Genomic DNA, 25,515 nt, shown 5'->3' on the forward strand with positions numbered 1-25,515 from the left:
AAATATAATCAAATCTCTGTAAAAAAATTTCAAAATGGCACTCATAAAATTCTCTTTGAAACAAGTTCTCCAAATGAAGATACTCCCTTAACAAAGTCAAGAAACATGTCGTCGAATATTCCCCCTTTCCCGAACGTGCGAAATTATTCCAAATCGGCTTTGCTGATACACAACAGTTCTCTGTCAGCCGTACCTGTCTGGCTGCAACCAAACAATCAGCAATTCGCAAGTCTCGCCACAGAATCTACGATACGGAGGTACGAGGTGTTGAGATTCGGTTCGTTAACCGAACATAATGAAAAACGAATCGCGAGAAATGGACTTATCGTTCGGCACGCTTGAATCCCCGCGTCGCTGTATTAGTTCCGCAGAGACGTTTGTCTGGGCGTGGAATTTGAGGTGGATTCGTTAAAGGGTGGTATAGCGAGACCACTCTGGGAACGAAGACCTTGATGGTGCATAGTTAACCGACGCGAAAAATCAATATTCATGAATGCCAGACCGGTGTGTACGGGTATGCATCTAATCTGGAGAAATTTCATGCTCCCCGGCCCGAAGATGTTGATGTTTGCTCAATCCGTGTGTACCGAGCGTGCACGTAAAAGTGTAATAGTCGGAACGCAGCGGAGAGGTCTCGGCGCAACGCTGATGCGTGCACGAAACGGAGTGAATGGATTAGTATGCAACCACCGTTCTGTTTCATTAAGTAAATAGGAAGGTGTTTCGAGGAATATAATCGCGTTTCAACATTAGGAGATGGCGAATTGCTTGGAATAGTTTGACTACGGTGGATTGTTTAACCCACGGTGCTCGTGTTAAGGTTAAGTCCGGAATATAATGAGAAAATTAGCTTCATTTGGGTTTTACGGCTGCGCGTCTTGAAGTTTGCTTTTTTGCATTATAGGGGGCTAAGTTGTACGAGAACTGGAACTGAATTTAATATGAATTCGCGTATTGCTTTTCAAGTTTGGACGTTCTTGTCTTGGCTTTAAACGCGTGGATGCATGAATGAATGAGGTTAACAAATGTTTTTCTGAAAAATAATATAATTAGTCGAAACATATTTTCTGCTCAAATGGAAATAAGGTTTCGAGATAATAATGAGGTGATAGTAATTATTTGTACCGTAACTTTAATTGGTATTTGAATTTAATATGTAAGGTTAGGTAACAAGAGTTGGCGTTGAAGTTTTACAGGCGCTTAGTAATAATTATTATAAATTATTTGGATATTATTGGTCGTAGCATTTAGAGTAAAATATATATTTTTTAATACAATGTAACCGAAAATAAAAAGAATTGATACCTGTGGCATGTGTACCTTAGTTACAACAAATTAATAGTTTTCAGACTAAAGTGGGTGCAATATTAAATTAAATCTGTTTAGCATAAAAATTTAAATTTAATATTAGTTAAAATAATTTTACTAAAATTCACAACTTTCTTTAGCACATAAAAAAGTAAATAGAAAAAACTTGTCAATTCCTTTAATTTACTGTATATTGAAATAATAGTGACTAGGTAATTTATGACATTATGAATAACGTTTTTAAATTTTAAACATTGGATCAATCCACCCTTATTAACCTTGTGGCAGGCGATTCTTTATTTATGGAGGGCGGCTATTGCTATCTAATACATTACTTCATATAAACTGTTCTGCACAACTACTCATTCGCCAAAGAAGCACAAATATGTACTATTCATAAAAACTAAAAATAGTGATCAGCTGTTTTTACAGAGATTTTTGTGGTAAGTATTTTTCTATTTAACCCATAAGAAAAAATACATCCAACTTAGCGATAATAAAGCTTCGTCTTCAGTTTTCTTAGAAAATTTCGCAATTTCCTTTGAAATTCGTTTTCCATAATTGGATCAGTTCGCCCTCATGGTGACTAGGATGGACTCGGTACACGTATAGGAGGATACAAACATGCCTGTGGATGTAACGCGTATCAGGCTGGAACGAGGGTACAATGTCGTTAGTGTGGGTGATGGTGATAGTAGCCTCGGCAGGCATCGATTGGGTCAGGGTGAAGCCATGTGTCGGCGATGTTAGTAATGACAGTGATGTCGATGGTGGTGATACTGTTCGTGGTGGTCGTGATGACTGTCGCGATGGTGATGGTAAGGGCGAAGATCGCCCACTGAAGGTTGATCATTCCTACTCGTGTTCACCGACACAGTCGACAGTCTCGAGCTTACGCTCTACAGCTCCCCCCAAAATTAAATAAATCACGCCTTGACATGTACCCGGGAAAACGTGGACGGTGCGCTGACACCTTCTGGCTAGAGAAAGAGATGGCTCAGCGAAGGAGAAACAAAGACAGCGTGCGCCACTGTACACGTCGCTTGTTTCAATACAGAAGCTAATTTAATTCGACCCTGGATTAACAGCCACGTTCTGGGTAGATTTTCTATGAATTTACGATGGTAATAACAATCCAGAAAACGCGGAGTGAATCCGAATAGCTGCGTTAGGAGGTCAATAGGGGCATGAAAGGTGTCCATGGCGAGCAGTATATCTATTAGTAGATATACAGTCTTACGTGTAACGAAAAATTTTTCGGTGCTCTGAAAAGAGTTGAAGTTTTATATCTTCTTCTTGCGTCACTGTTAGTATATTAAATATATGAATAATATTTTTATTTTTGAGGTGATAATTGCTGTGATTGTGCATATGTTACTAAATGGTACAATGATGTTCCGATACAACTTCGGTGGTATACTCACTTTTTCTTGAAACTATTCTTTCACTTTACTCGTTTTTTGCCTTTGAAAAAGTAAATTCATGTTTCTATTTGATAAATAAGTTTCCAATCCATTCAAAACCGTGAACTTATATCGAGAAAATAAGGTAGCTTCAAGGAAACATGATTGTCCTAGTGAACTTGTATCGAGACAACACGTTTGTAACATAAATAACCTTAATACACAGTGTAATCTGAAAATAGGTCAAAGAACTTAGGTACACTTAATACTATTACCGTAAAGATATATAGACAATGTTTAATTAACATAAATTGGAGAAATTTGAAGGAAATATGAAACCTTTACTTTATTTACAGAAATTTCTTGCAAATAAACGATAAATAATGTTCCTCTAAATAAAATTGAATAAAGTCCAATAGATATGATCAATATAGATACGCGGATCTTTGTGCATTTATGGGAAATTTTAATGTACAAAATTTATATGATTTGCAAAAATCTGCAAAATATCGTAAGTTAAACATACTTTATAATATTTGAAGGGTAAAACTGGTTTTTAATTGAATTCTATTTCTCTAATTATCTTTATGAAAATCGGAATTTACATAAACATCTACAGTCTAGTACTTAGTTGGCGTTAAAAAAGGTATAATTTCATATGTTATTTTTTGTTGAAAGAAAATCCAAAGAACAATTTGACTATATAGCCTTGTAAATATTGTGATAAATAAAATATAAGAAAAGTTACTTTAGCGTGTTACTACTTATATTCCATTATTACAAATTACTTGCATAGCAACAATTACATTTATAATTTCTTTGTGAATAAATGAACTAACATAATGATCACATGATCGGATTACTCATACATGGATAGATATTTCTAGACACGGATTTTTATTGGTCAATCTCTGTACATGCGCATTAAAGTCTAGTTCCCAAAAAAGAGCGACCTGTCACGTGATCTACTATAATGTTCCTTCGTTATAGGTTCACTGATAAGTTTACATAAGGGAGGTACATCTCGGAGAAGAACTTGTGTTGGTAATTCATTTCAACTTTACTAAGAAGCTACAACGCAACATAACCTATTTCTCTTAAATAATTTCAAGGTTCAGTGGATACAGCAACGAGCACATATCGAGGGAATATTGTACTCTGTAGTACCTAAAACTCAATCATTATAACTTAAGAAAGAAAAAGATCAATTTTGACTCGATCATTTCTTGCAAGCCAAATATCTACTTTTACGAGTATTATGTATTCTAAAATCCTTCGACCTCTTTTCAGATTACTTTGCACAAGAGCACAGCATAATTTTCAACAAGGCATAATTGCATATCAGTGTTAGAAATTTGACCTCGCAATCTTGAATGAATACAAAGTTACATACTCGGGTTCACCCCACAATTACGAAGTAGTAAACAGTAAATACCAACTTTAATGATTGTGTCTAATTGCAAGTTTGATAATAAGTGCCTCAGACGTTTATGCAAGAATGTCGATCGGACGTGTGGTATCCAAAATCACGAACCCGATAGCTGAATGTTGCCGAGACTTCCCATTACTTTCCCTTTCCCCTCGATAAAAACGTACCTAATGCCCATCGGAGGGGGGAGCCTTAAGCGAACTTACCTGGACGTCGCTACTCGCATAATCTCCGCTTTCTCGAGAAGTTCTCGAGTGTGTAAGTGGTATGATAGCTGGTGGATTATTGTGACCTTGCGGCACAATAAGGCCGCGCATCGTCGAAGTCGCTCCTTTTCTGGAACGATCTCGCGGCAGACTGATGTCCCCAGCGGTTCGAAGCGAGATCACCCCCTCCCCCCTGTTCTCTGGCCTCAGGTTTAGAGTAAAGCACACCCTGGAATGAATTCACAGATGATTTAGTTTCAGCGTTATTATTTGATTTAGATCAACAAAAAATGATGTGATTTAGGGGTTATTTGTCTCAGAAATTATATAACACAGGTTCCTCAAACTTTGCATATGAGTTTTTAAGGCGGAAATATTAATAAGTATGTCGCAGAAGGTAATGGAAAGGAATAATTTTTAAAGCTGTTTTCAATTTGCTATAAACCTACTACGTACGTGTAAGTTAGCATATTTATCTCCTAATGCACATTAAATTCCAGTAGAGTTGTTTCACCTAAATTCAAATGACCTACTCCCACTATTCATCGTCGATATCTTGAAATCAGTGTGGCTCAAACCTAATGAAACCTAGTCAAATACTAACTTCTTCCCAGAATAAACTCTCGATCTGTTGTGTGAGAATTATAATGTAGACCAATATTGCCAGATGCTGGGACAAAATGCTTTTGAGTGACGTCATGAAGTAGAAGTGGGGGTACCGCAAGCAATACGATTAAATACCATGCAATACCCTGATTCTTCTACTTTATGATAACACTGGAAGACATTTTGTCTCGGTATACGACGATTTTGGAAGCATTATTTACTTTCCTTTATAAAATGATACACGAATTTTTAAACTACCTTTAGACAATTAGTGTTTATTCTCAATACTAAAATCTTGTTTTCTATCAAACCTTTTCGTTGATACTTTAAACGTCAAAATTTTATCCCTGATCTGGACCCCTAACTCTATTGGAATCTAACTGTGCACTAGTAATAATGACTAGTGCATTAGTAATAATATAATTGAAATAGTAAAAAAAAGGCATGATGTTGCATGCGTCACCTTCCATTTTGAATAGTTGCAGTTGGTACTGCACCACCACTTGCTCCCATAAGGAAATCTTCAGGATCTGATTCATAAGGAGGCTCGTCGTACCAGTGTTGACCTCCAGGACCTGGACCCAATCCACCTCCGCAACGCGCGTCCTCATCGTACATGTATGTGTCATCTAGATAATTAGAAATGTGATTGACATTTATTTACTGGAAAATATTATACTTTGTATATACAACGAGAATCAACAAGTGAATTCACTTCAATACAATGAAGTTAGAACTTCTATAGGTTCATTACACAACTATGTAGATTCGGTTAACTCTGCTCTGGCTAGGTTAGTGTCGATGCATTAAATGTGAGTCTATTGAATTATTAGGGTTCGCATTTATTACTATATATATGGTTCAATTGGGTTCATTTGATCACCTAGGTTAATTCTTCGCTTAAATTAATATCAAAGACAAAGGTTACATAAAGGATTATATTTCTTTTATAATTATTATATTCTTGTTCAACTTTTTAAATAGCTATGCTTGTTGCCCTGATATTCTTGATATTGATACTATTATCAAGAAAATAGTTTTGTGAAAAGTGCGCCAGAATAAAAAATAAAATTCTTTTCCTTCAACAAGCCAATGAGACAATATAACTAATGTAGCAAATGCGCACAGGTCTGAGATTTCTTTTACTGGTTTTACTGATTTTTATCTATTTCTTCACTAGTTTCATTTCACGTTGTAACAGATAAGAAAAACTGCACTTGCGAACTAATTGAGATCTCTTATTTTGAAACAATTCATTAATAGATAGAGGAGAAGGTAGGTATAAGAGATACACATCTTGTTTTAATCTCAGCAATCGTAGCATAACCTAGAAATTTCACTGATATTTTAAAACTGCAATTATTATACAATAAGCTACCATCGCTACTTTTTTGAAAATTAGGAAACTGAAATAAATTCCTCTTCAATACACACATGCAAAAACTTTTGGTTGTAACAGAAAATGTCCAATCCAAAAGAACATCAATAAATGACAACAGTCGATGCGTGAGAGTATTATCTTCCTAATATTTAATTTCCAATCATTCTCAAAAATGTTAGTATGGTACAGTAAAACACTGGTGTCTCATCTTTGAAGCGTTCGAAGTAAGAAGGATACAGACACATTTTAACAAAAATCGAGATATCTACGTAGAAATATATTTCAAAAAAATCACAAGTCACCTAGTAAAAGTTGTTAAGAATCAATGAAAATTACAGCCACTTTGCGTAAAAATCTTGCTTGCCCAATTAAAATATGTACGTTATTTTGTGAGTCAACAACATCCTAAATCACATATAATTTCACATGGCGGATAAGCAAAAAGCTAACAGTACACAAACTGTATGAAAATGTGTCATGTAGCATAAATTTAATAAATTTTTACTTGATTTCAGGATGTAATGAAAATCTTTGAAATCGATCTCCTCAATACATATTAGCCCCATGTGGCCCATATCCTTGCTACCCCAAACGCTTCATTCCTACCCTGTCTCATATTCCTACCTTCTCCTCTATCGCCTCAGAGCATATAATTATAAAATATTGTAAGGCAGGGACTACAATTTTACCAGTCCTTTCAAACGTGCCACCTATGAAAAATTCATGAACTAATAACTAAAACTGCAGAACAACATTACTATTTTAAGTGTCAGATAACATCTTAAACTTCTACAGACATTTTATAATTTCATTAAACAGCTATGTAAAAACACTGTAAAACGCTGGCATGGCAAAATTGTGGTCACCTACCTTATACCATCGAGCTATTCCAACAAATAAAAAAAGAACATGGCAAGGCATTTATAACGGGAAACTCTTTCGCTGTCCATTTTTCCCAAAGAAATTGCGTGTTATTTTCTCGAGCGCAGAGTGCAGCACTAATGCGAAGAAGTTGGAGGTGAGAGAAGACCCCGAGTGTCGATGGTGCGAAAGACTGGGCAAAATCAACCATCTGGGGATCACGTATGTGCGTGTGAGCGAGGAAAGAAACGAGGGAATCGGGCTAGGGAGCCGTGGAGAAAGCAGCCGTCGGTCGCTGACGATAACGAGATTAGCCAGTGTGTGGTGTAGGGTCTTCGTGGCCACTACCCACCCCGACGACTCGCAAATAAAACCGCCGAGTCAGTGATAAATCGGCAATACGAAATTCACTGGGTGTCTGAAAGATTATTCTCGACGCTATTCGTTTCCCTTTATGACGTTTGATATATTTCCTTCACTGGGAATGTCTTTTACTATTCCTTGAAATTCCCGGATGGATGCACGCACTTTTGTAACGTGAATTACATTTTTTCATTTCTTTGTCTAGATCTTTGCTTAATATACCTAGATAAATGTATAGAAATTAAGTATTGAAAATTGTATTGCAAGTATTGTACATTTTATATTATTTCTTCCCGTTTTCTCTGGGGAATTGTTAATATTTATCGAAATATATTATTATTATAACAGATGTGTTATAATTATAAGTTTTTAGTATAAGAAACATATTTTTAATGCATCAGAAAAAGGAAAAAGTGACGTAGTACGAAGTTATACATGTACTTATTCGTTATAAGCTCGTCACTGTCTCTACCATCTTTTTTGTCTACCTTAGTCAGCATTCGCATTTCCTTTTAAACGCACAGACGAAATAGATACAAGCGTTCGTTGAGTTATGAATAATGTTACTTACGCTCTATAAGCACGTTGCTGGTAATCAGTTGTAAGACTACTCTACAAATAAGTAGAAACAATTCTACATATAACAGACATTATTACATAATTGAAGCTACCAAGGAAGGAGAAACTGAGGATTCTTTTAACAGATATGTACTTCGATTTGACTTATTGATTGATCTATTAATAACTGACAATAAGTTAGAAGAATTTCCGAAAGTTCCCAAAACTTGATTTGTATTCTTTAAAAATGTGTAATTTCTATTTGGAACTAAATACATATAAGCACTTTCTCGTACATAAGGATGACTTAAAAACGGTTATGTTCTCATCGCTTTAAGAGACAATATAATATTTGTTTGCTATAAACGAACAACGTGTGAGATCACAACAAGTGAGGAATATTTTTGACTTTCATTTTTATTTATCTCTTTCACTCAAAATTGTTTCAAAAAATGGTAGAAATGGCAACAAGTTTACAACGAACGAAATACTACAGATATACAAATGATCAGATATGGATGTATTTTGAGAATCTGTATATGAAACTATTCACCAAAAGTTAGACGATTCTGTTCCAGAAACTAGAATCTAATAATTAAGATATATTAAGAGCTTTTGGAAAGATAAACAAATTTGAAATTTTGAATTATTTGAATGTTTAGGTTAGAAGACAATAAGATTTAATTGGATAAATTTTTCAGTAAAAAAGAAATAAAACTGAAAAGTAAGGGAGCTATAGTTACAAATTTGTAAGGAAGAAAACTAAGAAACAAGAAAATTGGGTAATTTGAATATTTGAAAATCACGAGTTTGAAAATATAAACATCTGAAAATTACAGTACTTAAATTACAGTACTTTTTGAATAATTAGAAAGACTTGACAACTTAAATGTATAAAAATTTTTAAGTCTAAAATTCCCAAATCAAAAATACTTGAAGGTTTGGAACGTTCAAATTCGGCATTTGGACATTTTAAAATTTGAAAGCTCAAACACTTCAAAGCTTGAACATTTCTTGAGAAGAAGCTTGAGTCTTTTGCAAAATTTGAAAAGTAATAACTTTCCATCTTCTTCCTAATAACACTAACTATTCTTGTACATATTAGTTAATTTGATTTTCCTGTACTCAAATTAGCTCCAAGTCTAAACAAAATCTCAAAACAAGCTCAATACCTCTCATTCCCGGTGTTTCAAATAAAATACGAAAAGAATCACATCTAAAGAACTTCAACATCGAACACACTCTCCGTCAAAGACCATTTCTTAGAAATATCGAGACTATTCGCGACTTCTTCCGAACCTTTCAGCTGAGCGCCATCGAAAAGCGGAACTTCGCTTCAGAAAGTTCCCGCCGTTAAGAAATTGTTGTCTACGAGGCAATTTCATTCCAGCACGGCAAGATTTCTCGAAAAAAGCAGCGCGGGGAACCGTCCTTGAACGAATACTCGAAACGAGTCTCCTGGGGGCGTAGTGAAACGTACGAAGTGTCAGACATTTGGGAGTCGATTCGTAGGTTGGGCGGCACGTGTACGTTTTGTTCAAGGTAGATACACCCACGTATTCTGACAGGAATTCGCGCACAGGAGCGGGACCAAGGATGTGCCACGACTGGCTGGAGGAGCTGCAGAGAGACGAGGCGGCCACTAGCTAAAGGCTACTCCTTGATGTACTCACCTCCTGGGAGCTGACCCCGTCCGTCCCGTCCAAGTTGCATTAAGCCCTGCCGGATGTCCCTCAATATCTGAAACAGAACAATAATGGGAGGTGTGGGTGAACGATCATTCGACAACGTGATTAAAATGTACATTGATTTGATGGGACTAATGTTTGAGCTAATTATTATCGTAGGAGAGCCTGGAGTCAAAAGTAACATGTTAAATCATTCAAGAATCTGTCGCAGGTTTTATCGTTAATTTTAGATATATGAAGCAAATTACAATTGAAATGCACATATGGGGATTGGTTACACTATATTTAAGTTACAAGTATTGAATCGTTAAAGATGTGTCTGGGCAAGCTTGTAGACCCATAGGAACAATCTGTTTACACTAATGTATGATTTGGTTATCTAACTCACGGTGTCGCAAAAAGTTACAAAGAGTTCGCTGCCACGCGCCATGCGTCTCCTCTCTCGCCACTTAGCCTAACCTCTTTTACCCGCGTTGAGGGCAACATCTGACGTCACCATCCTTCATATCTACGTTCTAACAATATACATACGCAATGAACAAGTAGGTATAGTGAATAAGACGACTTTTCGACACCATAAAGTAACTTTTTCTTAATGCTTTGAAAGTGTGATATGAACATTTCCTGGAAAAGGAAATCTCTCTTTCTTCTTTTTAATTTTTAATCTGGCCTTTTGGATTGTTAGTTAGGAATTTTAAGTATCTGGTTAGTGAACATTTATAATCTAAGTTCCAGAACATGGAAGATGATTGTAATATGAATACCTCGAGACATACACTTCCAGCAGGCAAAATGAGAAATGGATACAGGGCATAGAATGCAAAGACTAGACATATGAAAAATGCACAATAACAGCACAACCCCTATGACTCAATAATCAGATCGCTATTTACGAGCATGGCATAAACATTCTTCTTATAAGTGTAATAGTTTTTGCATAATTATAGCTCAAAGTCGAATTGTTACTTATGACCCTGGTCTTCTCTACTTAATATATCGTACATGTACTTCAAAAGTGGCACAATTCAAAAAACGTGATTTTTTAACTACAGCTATAAATCAGTTTAGTAAATGCACCTCTGTTCATTATAAAAAGTTTACTAGTTTAGGACGAAAATTACAAAATTTATTCACAGAACTCTTCAAATGTAAATTACAAATTATTTAAATAACAACAAGAAAATTATTTGATACAAGTAACACGTAACTATTTCTTAGCCTAATTATTCAAGTAAGATAACTTTCATGAAGTAAAACTACTTTTTGTCAGTATTATGCATTTAATAAATAATTTTCTCCTAAACTCAGTTTTTTGCTTGCCCTCAAAAATATACTTTTTTGAGTTGTGTCACTTTTGTAATACAGATTATGTAATACATAATTTTGTAATGCAGATTATACACATATTTTATATCTGTACATATAGGGTGTTTAGTAATTGGCGATACAATTGGAAAAAGGAGAGTAAAGCTTTTGGTGAAATCAAATCAAATTTTAATTTAATGGATTTCAGTGTAAACTATCTCTCATCTTAAGTGTCTTGAAAAACTTTGCTATCTTATTTAGTATGTTTATGCACATTGTGGATGTCGTATTTATGAATATTGAAGAATTAACAAAAATTATTATAGCATTTGAAAAATTGAAACTACAAACTAACATCATACAAAATCTTTGTAAGAATTTAATAAGATGAATATACTCAACTACGTGGATATTATTTCTAATAATTTGTCAAATTAATAAATTCCTAAAAAATAATCTCTTTGTGTTATTCTGACATTTTATGTATTTTGTGTAGGTGAAGAAACACTAGAAAATGAAAAACTCTTATTTTGAGAATTCTTTTTTGACTAATTCTTTACATATTTCACCTAATACCAGACACCCTATATAATAATTAATAATATCTATTATTATCATACGCTATAATGTAGTTCATATGTAGGTACTATGTTTGGTATTGAGCTAAAGTTGCAATGTTTAACTCGTGAATTTTTTTTTTATCGTTATACGTAGCTCTATTTTGTCAGTTGATATAGCACTGAAATCGATTGGAACATAAATTTTATAAAGTAAAGAAATGACGGCTCATAAAAACGAATTTTCTCTTGAGTGAACAAAATACATGAACCTTAAAACTTTAACTAACTAATTTTAAGCAAATACATTTTCACATTTTCTAAAAATGTACTTACTTCAGTTGTGTTACTCTCGATATATAGGTATGAGATGTCTAACCAAATCTCTTTCATGGTTTTACTCATTATTATCAATTCTTCAATTATCAACACTTCTACTAAAAATAGTTGTCGTATCTTCATTGCTTAACACTAAAACTACCATTGTTAATCTATGTCTATTTTTAACAATGTGCCACAATTACAAATGTCTATAAAGGTATATAATTTACAGAAATAACATTTACTCATATGTTTCTTTTTTATTATTCAGCATTAACTGAGAAGAATTCTCACGTTTGCTTGTAACGCTGATTAATTACGTTTTGAAAGTAAGTGTTTATTAATTACATATTGAAAGTAAATGGTTATTAATTACATTTTGACATCCTGTTGACCTCATAAATAGAAATCGACAGATTTAATACACACCAAATATAACAGACAAATAATCATTTCGGTATTCTTCAAAAGTAAACTCCGATAAACAAATATTGTAAAATTAAAAGAGGAAATCAGATTTTGTCAACTGTAACAAGTTTGTAATATAGAGGTGCCGGGTTAGAGTAATGCTTTTTGAGTCTGCACGTGAAACTATGAACGAGTAGGCACGTGATTCTGTTCTGGATATTGGAATCTGGAAATTGGAACAAATAAAAGGCTACCAAAAATTTGAAACAGAAGTTCAATATTAGTCGCTTTGAATAGGCATCGAAATATTTTGAAACTTGTAAACTTCAAAATTTTGGAACTTGAGTATTTGAAACATTAAATGTGCTCATACTGAAGAAACGAAAAGATTGTTAAGCACTGATTGGTGTTGCATAGAATTATAATCTGAGATGAAAATCATAAGTATATATAAAATGAAGAAAAAAAGGATTCAAATCTTCTAAAGCAAATGAGATAGAAAACTAATATTTTCAAACTGATAAACAATTCTTTGTTTCCTTAAGTGAGAGACTTGCTCGCTTCAAGAGCTACCTGTTGTTAACTAATTATAATACGTGTAGCTAACAAAGTGTTAGTTAATGAAGCTAATCCTGTATTATGACACGTACGTAAAATGGATATACAAATACTCCATTGCTTACACATGGCACGACAGTCCCTAAAGCAAGCAAATCACTCACTTAAACATTAACAAGAAATTGTTTACTACTTTCAAAATATTAATTGTCGACCCATGTTTACTAGAACCTTCAACAAGAACTCCATTTGGCGAGTACTATCTGCCCCAAAACTCATGAACCCTTTCTTGTTCACCCAGTATAACCACGCAGATTTATGCAAATAACTCATACATGATGTATCAAATGCTCATACGTAGACCAAAGAGTAGATAAAAAGAGGTGGAAAAAAAAGAACGATGCCAGAGGTAGTTGACGAAGCGGTTGCTCATCAGATTATTCCGCAGTTTCTTCTGCAAAGGAGAAGTCAAGCGGCTGGTCGAGAGAACACGTGACGAGGGAGGCGAAGGGTGGGTCACGGAGGAAAGAAAGGGGATTCCCTCTAAGGAACAGTAAACCCGCGAAAGTCGAAGTGACACTAAAACTTTTACACGGATACCGACCTCTATTTACATATTGCTCCCAGCCTCAAAGGGAACTTTCCCCTTTATTTCCTTCTGTCCCTCCCTGCCCTGCTGAGTGGCCTGTGGCTAGGCCAGGCAGTTCCGCTCGATTTTTCCGGGACCCTTTGCAGTCCCTTAAATTTCCTGAAAGGACAGGTCAGCTTTTCTCGCGTATGCAGGCGCGGAATCGCCGGTTCCGCGTAATTAAAATTTGGAGCTCGTCCGCGTTTACGACAGACGACAGCTACCCTCCGTTCTTTCTTCCCCTGCCAAGGCTCCTGCTTTCTGGGTAATCGTTATCTACAGGATACTTCTAAAAATGGGGAACATTTAGCTGGAATTGATCCTGGAAGTTGAAGTAATGAGGAAAGTTCATGTGTACGTGTGGGTATTTAATAATGAAATTTCTTGCTTGTGTGCTAGAGTATTTTCATGTTATGAACTCGTCACTGTTTCCTACTATTTCTTGGAATTATTTTCTGCTTTGTCTTTAATTTTATTGTTACTGAACACGGAATGATGGTATTGTTAGTATGGTCGTTGAATTCGTCTTTCATGCTTTAGAAGAATATCGAAAAGAATGTAAAATTTTATTTTAGGAACAATTTTGATGAGCTTAAAATCTTGTAAAAAAATGATCTGATAAAAAATTCCTCTCATAATTAGGTGAGCCTCTTTAAAAAGTGCAATTTTGTCCGAAGATGTTTTATTATACAAGATAAATAAAGTAGAAATTGAGGTGATCCTATTCAGCTAATCGACCCTGTATAATTTTCAAAATATGGAAATATGAAAATGGAAATAAGACAAATAAGTCAATTAGTTAATTGCTTTCCATGTATGCAAGTTTTTATCTTGCAAGTTGATGGAGTGTTCTCAGCTTTTTACATTTTTTCTGTCGAGATTACATTAAAGTTGTTATATTTATAATAAAAATATTATAACAATTTAATTATGGTAAAGTACTGTTATATTTTCAAGGTTACAATAAGCAACTGCTGACAATGAGTGAAGAGAAAGAAAGATAGATCTTTCTACCTCGTTTCGTCAAGTGTTTATCATCTGATCAGACGAGTAAGTAGAAACGGTCTGTATGCAGTCAGACAAGGCTGAGAAGTCCATGATGTAAAAACGATTACTGTTGTGTTTTAAAGTGTACTACAAATTTGTACATGCTATCTTTTGAAAATTGTTGACAGGTCTAATATACCACTACCGATCTTGCGCCTAATAAATATTTTTATAGAAATATAATCACTTTTTCTTTTATTTTTCCAGCATAAAAAGCAAAATGTAAATACAAGTACCTATATTTTGCTTAATTGTAAAAAATTCACAAAAGGAAAACATTTCTAGTTAAATATTAATAGGATACAAGACTGCAAGTGTTTCGTAATACATAGAAAATGTTTAACAAATTACACATAATAGATCATCTCCTATAAAAAGTTTTTTAATAATTTTTGTTAAAACTATATTAATATTTGTTATAATCTTAGCTGTTTATAAGAGCTACTAGCTCTTATGTTCAAATAACTGCCAAATTTTTCTTGAAATAAATCAAACAGAAGTCCATTTTCAGTTTATGTGAGCAATTACATGATCTGTTTATTTGCCAAATTGATTGACTTAACAAAATAAAAATATTGATATCTATTTTAAATACAAAAAGTTAATCATCAATCGAGTGCTTTGGCACTAAAAAATAGTTTTAACGGTTCATGTGCATAAAAAATAGGTATAGCGGATCACTGAAATACAACTAAACAATTAAAATGAAATATGGTGGCTACTCACCATAAGCTCGTAACTTTACACGAGCTTGCATGGAATAAGAAGAATTTTTACGAGACCAGTTCATAGTTTATACATTCGTATTTTGCTCCAGTTGCGTCAAAGGCGGTATTAAAAACAAACGAAGGGGACAGAAACGAGTTTATAACAAAATATTTCAGTACTATAAAAAAAGACAGGATCAATAAAAATTCTCATAAGAAAAACCATCATCCCTTTCCCAGCAAAACAAAACTTTACTTTTTTCCCTCTCCTCGGCCTCCAACAACCACAGCTAACATTGTTACAGCCACAGGAATATTCAACGCACAAACTCTAAAAAGGACCACTTCTGCAACTCCTCCACGCAGAAAAGGCTCTCCCTCGAAGCAGAAGTCGAAGTCACCAGAAAGCAAGGAAAATTCTAATTACCCTCAAATGGGGACAGGAGTCACTGGAGACCCCGAGAATCAAAACAAAAGAGAACAGAAAATAATGGGAGGGGGGAATAGAAGCAACGAATGCGGAGCAAATTTCGTGCGTCTCGAATCCAAGCAGCACGTACTAACATTAAAAAAAAAATAGAGAGAAAAATGGGGGAAACAGAGAAGTGGAGGGGGGAAGGGAAAGCTGGAGAGGGTAATGGAGAGGTGGAAGGAGGAAAAGAAGCGGAGAAGCAGCTTGAGGGGGAATAAGAGTATCATGGTAACGCTGCTGGCTATATCGTGCGATTGCGCATAAGAAATTCACAGCGCAACGCGTGGTACACATTGACGATTATGATGATATCGTCCGATCTGGCTGCTTTGCATAATAAGAGGTATCGAGATGGCGTAAGACAGACAGTCGATGAGCAGAGAGAAAGAGAGAGAGGGAGGCGGAGTCAGGCAATGCTCGAAAAAGACGGAAGAAGAAAGAATAAGCTAGCAATGGGTAGGGATAGAGGGGGAAGGAAGTGATAGCACACACATGCAAATTTCGTCCTGTGAGAATTTCGCCGAGCCGAGGATTGGAGGCCGAGAAGCAGGGGGAGACTTGTATCGGATAAAACCATTGGCTCCCAGGGCCAATATTGGTCGAACGACGAGAAGGGGGTCGTTGGTGAGCCAGGGAATGCACAAGGGAATCGAAGGAGGGAAATAAACGAGCTGAGGCACGGGTTGGTTTAATCGTAACTGGTTCTTTCTTGTTACCATTACCGTATAGAATAAAGAAAATTGTCGCTCGTTGGATGCTTGCGCAAATTTGTTGCTGTAATACGGATTGAAGGGATGTGGCTGGTGGCGTCTTCAGTGAGGAATAAGGGTGCACTGGAAATTATTTGAAAAGGGGCCATCTCACTGATTTCAATGACATTGAGAAATGTTGCCAGGGATAGTTCTGAATATTTCTGCTCAAATCCTTCTTTTTCTAATCTTGAGTAACTCCTCACTCCTCAGATGCTTAAGAGTTGCTGAATGTCCATGTTTCAAACTGCGTATAGATACTTTTTTACATTTTAAAGATACTTTTACTAACTTTTTAACCTTTTGAAACTAACGCCAAGTGGCGGTAACATGTATAGGAAAAAATTGTTTAAACATATTTCAATTTCATCGAAATCGACAAGGTGGTCCCTTCTCTGCGCATTTACTCAGAGTTGCAGCTATATGAAAGATGTCAATAAAACTATGGCACATTTTTGTAGGATTGATTTTAATATCGTTGAATAAAAAGTTTATGTAGACTTATGTCTAAAGGAGCAGTCATGTTCAGCTATTACTACCGATCGTCAGCCACCGACCAAAGTTTAGTATTCAACGTAGTAATTGTATCTGAGAAATAACTCATAGTAAATAATTTGCAAGTAACATTATTATTTCTCAGATATAATTATCACGTTAAACCTGCTTTTTCTACGTTTGAAGTTTGGTCAGTGGTTGTTGATGGTGATGGTTGAGCATGACCACTCCTTAATGACACATGGGACTTTTGATATGCATATGCTACTCATGGTACCTAGGATATTTACATAGAACACTCGTAGGAGTGCAAATATAGCACTTACACATGGCAACTACTGTCTGCGTGAAATGATTGAAGCGATTTCTTACTGAATATTACTTTTTGAATCTAATTTCTTTAAATAGCAGCAGATAGTGGAAAATCAAAAGGTACCTGCCTTATGGAGGCCTAGGTATAGATGGTCCTAATGTACCTACACCTTACAATAATACAAAAACTCATTTATACAGGGTGTTTCCGAATTGAATGAGTTAACTATATTATAATTATGATAATGAAAAAATGTAAGAAAAATAATCGTAAAAAGATGAGTGAGAAATATAATACACCTAGAATTCATGTTACACAGTGGATCCAAACCATATAAAAAAATCGTGTAGAAATTGTTCTACAGGTTGAAATTTGCTACTTTACAATTTGCAAATCAAATTTTTGTTAGATGGTTTAGAATCATCGTATAAAGTGAGTCCCAAGTGTATCCAGATATCCAATAGACTCTGACATTTATTTATTTATTTATTTACCATTTTAAATCACGTATGATGTAAGTAGTAAAGTACAACTGAAATTCTAGAAATTTATGAGATGAACTAAGGAAAAACAAATTGTAAAAAAGTAATTCTTCTTTGTTAAAGTATTATGTTATTACTAGAGAATAAAATATTAAATGTATTTTTATTTCATAAATCATTTTTCCATGGGAAATCGTCCTTTTGACAGTTTTATATAACTTATTGGACACATTACGCACGTTATCAAATCTACTAAATATTCAATGTAGGTATTGCACATATAGATGACCACTGTGCAATAAATCTGTCTTGTATATTTATGTATTCGTATATGATTATAGATAAGTCAGTTTACAGATATTTATTTGTGACCAGTTGTAAATTATACAAGTAGGACGTGCATATGATATAAAAAATAATTATTTGAATCTCCCTTACACATGATTTAAGATCTTATACCTTATATTATTGTTTAAGATGTGTACATTTTTAACTAATTTTATTTATTATATTGTATTTGCTCATTTTTTATAGATCCCTTTCTATATGCACACTCTTTAATGGTTACATAAATAAAGTTAGTTTCATTAGTAAAGTAAGTAGTAGGGAGGGTGAATTTCAATTTGAATTGCACTCACCTCTTCGTGTTCTTTGTGAAACCTCTCCTTCTTCCTGAGCGCTTCTTGAACTTTCAGCTGAAAAAATGCAAAATAATTCATAAGGATGCACTAAACCTTATTTTATAAATAAGAACAAAAAGTCTGTTGAATTCTTTTTATGTATCTCTCACAAACTTAAAAATGGAACAAATATATATTAAAACAAATAAACATACAATACTTGTTTCTCCTTTTTATAAAACAGAACATATTCAGGTCAATAAGACGAGTTAGCAAAGAGAAACAAAATTTTCGCCTGTCTGTCAAATAATATTCAAGTGATACATTCAGGGATGAACCTGGGAAAATACTGAAACAAACGGTCAGATTTTCATGAGCCATCCAAGTCTATGTTTGCCTTTTTGCTTCCGCTGTGTGTTTTCATTATAATTTCATCAAATTCTGATTATGAATGGGAGAGTATTAAAACATCGCTTTTTGAAAGACGCCTTAAATATTAATTTCCTGATATTCATACAGGAATCTGGAAACTGTAAATGTGGTCCTGTTTTGCTGCGTCAAGCCCGTGCATTTGTTTACATCTGGCGACTCGTCTCGTTGACCCGACTAGGGACTGTTATTAGCAAGAATAATAAGTTCATGTCCTGCAACAATGACATGAAAAACTGTTTCTGAGTTACTATTATAGAAAGAACGTGTTTTTACACTAAATGATGATATTATCCCATTTCCCAGAAAAACATAATTTTTAAGGCATGTCATGGTTGGCGTAAATGAAATATTTTTGGCTTCCCTAACAGCTACAGTGTCGAAGTGATACGAATTAGATTAATGAAAGTTAGTCAAATCAATTGAAGTTCTGCTTTAGTTGACTAATGGATAGTAAATAAGTGAATATAAGAGTAAAAATAAATAAATAATTGTATGATCTAAGACCTAAGGTTATTTTAAGAGGTTATTTTGAGCATAAAAATTGAAAACAAATTTTACTTCTATTTTCTACATAAAATTACGCATATGCAGACATTAACTACATGAATGTAATCAATAAGAGGTATGAGGAAGTTAGTTAGGTAACAGACTGAAAATAATTTTCTCTACCATAAATTCACGATTTGCATAAAAATAATAATATAAGCATACCTGACGATACGAAAGTTTAAATGCTTAGAAAGATTTCTTGCATTTAATTTTTCATTATGGTTAGCACTTAAATAATACGAAGATTATTTATTCTGAAAAATCTTCTAAGCATGTATAATCTATTATATTCCTCGCTATCCTAATTTCGTTTCATATTCCATAAGACTTATACTAAGTTTTGCTTTCTAAATAGAAAACGTAAACTTCAGAATTGACTGTTGAACGACTGTTCGAATTAGAATTATAAATGAAATTTAAATCCAATTTTGAAAAAGCTTTGCCATGATTAACTGCGTCGATTTTAATAATCCTAACAGTTGCAGCTGGTGTATAATCAACAATTTAGGTCGAGGAAATTCAGAGTCGTAAATTATCCGCTGTGGTAGATAGAATTATCACTTGAGGGATCGGACTAACAAAGGTCTATAGTTCCAGTATTGTATAAACAGGGTATAGAACAGGAACGAATTTAATTTTCGTCACTTTTGCCAGATCTTCAGGCTCAACCATTTAATCCAACAATAGGAACCTGTTTGTGGATATGTTAGCCAGATTTACGATCCTGAAGTTTCTTTATTCTTAACTGTGTATGAATTGCCAGTTTCTTACTCATGAATGACGTGTCTGCAAACTATAAACCGTTGAAAGCAAACTGTATGGAAATGGTCAATGTACTGAACAATAGATTAAAAAAGAGATATCTATCAAATAAATAATGGTACTTGAATAAATTGACGTAAACTAGGCAAGAACTTGTGAAGTCTTAATAAATTATTACAATTCCTGACAGGTACCCTTCATATACGCTTAAATTGTACTATACTATACATTCTCTGGCCATCAAATTAAGAACATTGAAGTATTGCTAGAAAATTGAAATTCCAATAAAAAGCAAATGAAGAGTTTAACCTACTACTTCTGATTAAGAGCAATAATTTACAAATTATTTTGGTCGGTGTCCAAGGGGTAAAATTCTCTTTTATAGAGGCGGCTATAAAATTATAAAGATTATTTTTTCGTACTTAACACGAACATGAAGAGCAGTTTTGTTTTATAGAATCGAAAAATATTGTTATTTTTCGTTAAAATAAGCGAAACCCACTCTACTCTGGAGCTAGAAGTATGAACAAATTTGTATAATTTAAGAACCTTGTGTTTAACCTTTGGGCAACAACCAAAATAAAATCGACCAAAAAGATCGAAAAGTAAAAGATTCAAATTTTTATTAGTCTCTTGTTCTAAGAACTTTCGAGAAATTTTAACAAAACTATGGGACTTTGAAATTTGACAATATTTCTGTAATTCTAATTCGATAGCCAAAGACTACATGATAAATGTCCCAATTCCCGAATATTGTTATTACCTATGGCTACAGTTAGTGAACATTTAATCAGAAATGTAGAAATTAACAATAATTATTCCACATTTTGCTTAAAATTGAGAAAACTGATGAAAGAAACAAGAACCACAGTTGGATCAAAAATGACCCAAGAAACATAATAGGGTTAAGACACCAAACGTTCCAACACACAAACAACCCAAAAATGTATGTCCCAATACATGCATGTATGTATATCTAATGTATATTTAAGACATCTAAGTAGTTGAATATACTATTTTATGATACCATTTTCCGGTTTCAATTATTTATATTAAAATTTAAGCTCAAAATTAAATACAATTGGCATTAGTGTTCAAGTATGGGGACATGGTCAGCAAACATAAAAGAACAATGTAACGTGAAGTATTAATAATGAATGAAATTATTATACAGAGTGATTCACGCAATTGTAACAAGCCATATATTTTTTTAGTTGAAATTAGAAAAAAATGAATGGTTTCGAGAGAAGCACAAGGTGGTATAATTAGTTTCTCTCTGGGTAGATGCGTAAAGGTTATATGAAGGTTACTATCGTTTTTTAACGAAACCCTACCTTTTTTTGCACGTATCAAATTCTGTTGTTATTTTACATAAAAAAGTACTAAAGTAATATAGCCAAAAAATGAATACTTCACGAGATATTTTGAAAAATTAATTTAATATTTGAAAAACTATCTTTATTGAAGGACATGTTCAAATACTCTTCCATCACATTTTAAACATTTTGCACAACGTTTTTCAATTGCAATTAACATAGTTATGTTGTATAGCAGTGTAAAATGTGTTTATATGAAATGCTATACATATAAACATAGGCATCTGAACATCTCCATTCATAAAAGCAGTTTTTAAAATATCTCGTGAAATATTCATGTTTTAGCCACGTTACCCTAATACTTTTTTACGTAGACTAACAAAAGGATTTCATATGTGCAAGAAAGAAGGTAGAGTTTCGTTTCAAAAATAAAAAAAGAAAACGATCGTGACCTTCATATGACCTTTACACATCCACCTGAAGAAAGACTAATTATACCATATTGTGAACCATGTGAATCACCCTGCATTTCTAGCATGCCAATTAATTTGCAAAGAGTAACAAATGATATTGTCTAAACTAAAAAAGAAAGCAAAAAGGCTAAGAAGTATTCCATAGTATGTACTTCAATTTATCAGTGGAATCATACCCTGTGTATGGTCTCCTCAAAGCTGTTTGGCTGGCCACCATTCATCTGCAGGTATCTTAATCGGTCGTAATCCCTCGGATCCACCATAGAGCGTAGAATCGTGTGTCCCATGTCTGGTCCTAGACCCAATCCACTCTGTAATACGCTGTCTGGTGTATCCACCTGTCAACAAACAGGCGGACACGATATTATTTATTTCCTGGATCGTAACAGGAAGTGGTGTTCATTAAGTTCGTCCCTCTCAATGTGCTCCCTGTCTCAATAGAAATAAAAGCGTGCTCGATCGATGTTTCCATTAAATCCACCTTGAACGAGCAAATAAACTCGAGAATGTTTTTTCACGAACGAAGGTTCACTTCGTTGAATTTCCTATTGAAAGGAAGATTCCTTTTTTTTGATTCGATTATCGTTAGCACACGCTCCTCGTTTATTGCGTCGCTTCGTTCCTTCCCTCGGACGTTTATTCTGGATTTAGAATCGAGATGTCAGCTTGAGATGTTCTCATTGCGAATGCTGACCTCGTTAACTTTATGAATAATGAGAGCGATTCTTTCTTTCCTTGGAAGGTGTGATTTCATGTTTTATGTTCCGCGATCTATCTACGAAAGGATCTTATTCACAATTAAAGTGCAAAGTTATCTGAGTTTTATGAAACTTTAATTTTTCAAAATTTTAATGTCTCCTCAGATTTTCAAGAAGCAACTGGAGAAGCAAACTTGTACTAAAAAATTACAAAAAAATTACTTTATTTATAGATCTTCTAATATAAAGGATTTGAAAATAAAAAATTGATTTCTGGTAATCAGATATCTAAACCCCAGAACCAAAGTGAAATATGTGAACATAATATACTCTGGCTCTGGAGTCCAGATATAGACTGTGAATAGGATCCAGTAACAATAAAATTAAAGAAATTCTTCGCTTTAATTGAAATAAATTACACAGAGCTATTTCGATTTTTTCTACACATTGAATAATGTATCGTTTTAGATGGACAGCAAACATGTTAAGGAAAACAGTACCATAGTCACTGATCTAAAAAGGTTCGATCCCACGAGAAGTGTTTATGAACGCATTAGGGACAATGCATTCCAAAGGACTTCTCGTAAGACACAAATAGTACTCAGCTACGATAGGAGTCTACGACTCTCGAATCGAACAATGACTATGACAATCAATGTTCTCTATAGCCTGACCTCATCCATGAATTTTGCTCTGACGATGGTACCATTCGATTTGCCAAGTTTCAAGCTGACTTCACTCATTTTTAGAGAATTATGAAATTAATAAATGAAAGCTCAATTGCATTTTTATTATTCTTAATTTTCGTTTTATTTGCATATCTAGAATCAACCCCTAAAGTTTCTCCCATCACTATCCGAATACTGTGTATATAAGGAGCTTAACGAAAATGCATTTGAGATCTCATTTCAGTGTTGCGTACGTCCAAGTACGCGATTGTATGCCAAATTAATATAGTGCAATTGTTTATTAAAAGAAACTGTATTTATTTCTATATTGATACAAATATCTCTACAGATATTCGAAGTCAATGAATTCTTGAATTCAATTCAAGAGTCGAGCGAAATCCAACAACTGCGCAAAAAGATGTACGAAGGTGGAGTCTAGCTAAATTCTATTGGCTAATGCAGTATAAGGGAACATAGGCTAAAACTCTACTATTGGTGGAATTGCAACGCTGGATAAGCGTTGACAGTACTGTGCTTCGGAAATCTTAGCGTAAAACAGAAAAGGGAAAGTTTCTGGACATCGTCACAGAAATTGCTTTCTACTAAGCGCGTAGCTTCAATATCTGGAGTGCAGTCGTCCAGGACCGTGGGCTTTTACTTAAATGTATAACGCTTTGACTGGTCGACGAGAAAATCTATACAGTAGGACACAAGACAAGGGACATCAGAGTTATTAATTATTAATGAAAAAAATGTCTAAAATATGTATGACATTTGTCAGACTTGGGACTTGTTCTACTGCTGGTGTGCATTAGCCAGGTCAGCTAAAGCGAATTTAGTAAAATCAGACCAAAGTTAGACATTTCATGTGAAATTTAGGTATTTCTTCAATCATTAATAACTCTGAAAAAAAACCTTCAACGCAATTTTGTTATTCGTGATTTTCGTCTTATTTTGAGCTATAGAATCACTCACTGAAATTTCTGGTACCCCTTGTCGAACATTCTGTATATACAGGGTGTCTTATACGTACAATATGTTTCACATGCACTTACATGGCAGTTTCTCTTGTATTGTTCTTAATAAAGATTTAAAGAATGCAATTTTAACCTATATTTTCGTAATAGGGTAATACGGCCTAACGTTTATAGTCATTCAATAATTGTTAACTACTGCTTTCACTCAGTATTTTAAACAAATATAGTGTAATTTATAGGTAATGGAAAAAAAAATAAAATTCGAATACTGGCAATAGAAATGAAATTCCATTTTATGAAAATGTCCCACAGTTTATGTAATGGCCTATAAGAATCTTAAAGATATCACGGAGGAAACATTACCAGCATATTTGGAAATACGTAGCTGAAGGTTGTAATCACGATAAGATGTCCACATTTCAGGTACCATTAGTCGAATAATTAAAACGGAAGGCAGAGCATTTGGGTTATGACAGCTTCAAACAAAGTACTCCAAATATTTACAAAGGAGCGCATCTGGTCGATATTATCATCAGTGCAAAATTCGTTTATCTTGCAAATTTCTGTGAAGTATTTTATGCTGGCGACATGAAACGATATCTTTAAGAGGCACGAAAAATATGATAACATTGCCAAAGTTTTAACTCGATACATTATAAATGAAAATAAGTAAAAATTGAAATATCTCTGAATGAAAGAAAGAATACTAAAAAATTAATTTTTGTAAAAATTTAATTTTAAAAAATTAAGTTTTGTAAAAGTTTTGAATTATTTCTAAAATATTTTTCCTAGATTTATCTTTTAAAAAATTAACAAAAAAATACTTAGGTGGATTACAATAACACCAGTTTATTATTTAAGGATTTTGATGATTTAAGAAACAATTTTAAGTTTTCGATTATATAACATGAAGGAACATAATAAAAGTTCACATCTAAAAAACAAATTGAGAAAATAATTTAAATTATGACATAACTCTGACATAAATATAAAGTAATATGTTACTTTGAATGTTACTTCGTAATCTTTGTTGGTATAGTATTTACTCCTAACATCAGTTATTTACTTATTACATCATTCGATTACTCGTTTAAAAAAATCGATCTTGAATGGTTTAAATTACAATATTTAGAGAATGAAAGAGACATGCGAAAATGTTCAATAAAAAAACTGTA

General features: G+C 33.9%; 1 protein-coding gene across 1 annotated transcript in view; it reads right to left on the reverse strand.

Moving 5' to 3' along the window:
• LOC143181736 (uncharacterized) overlaps nucleotides 1–25,515 on the reverse strand; it is a 585,733-nt gene that overhangs the window by 16,190 nt on the left and 544,028 nt on the right. The window contains exons 6-10 of the mRNA XM_076382294.1: nucleotides 22,174–22,335; nucleotides 18,484–18,540; nucleotides 9,789–9,855; nucleotides 5,416–5,581; nucleotides 4,347–4,575 (exon numbers count right to left, since the gene is read on the reverse strand). Of these exons, the coding sequence (XP_076238409.1) occupies nucleotides 4,347–4,575; nucleotides 5,416–5,581; nucleotides 9,789–9,855; nucleotides 18,484–18,540; nucleotides 22,174–22,335 (681 nt within the window). The remainder of the gene's footprint in view (nucleotides 1–4,346; nucleotides 4,576–5,415; nucleotides 5,582–9,788; nucleotides 9,856–18,483; nucleotides 18,541–22,173; nucleotides 22,336–25,515) is intronic.

The sequence above is a fragment of the Calliopsis andreniformis genome, chromosome 7, assembly GCF_051401765.1.
Source record: "Calliopsis andreniformis isolate RMS-2024a chromosome 7, iyCalAndr_principal, whole genome shotgun sequence".
NCBI lineage: Eukaryota > Metazoa > Arthropoda > Insecta > Hymenoptera > Andrenidae > Calliopsis > Calliopsis andreniformis.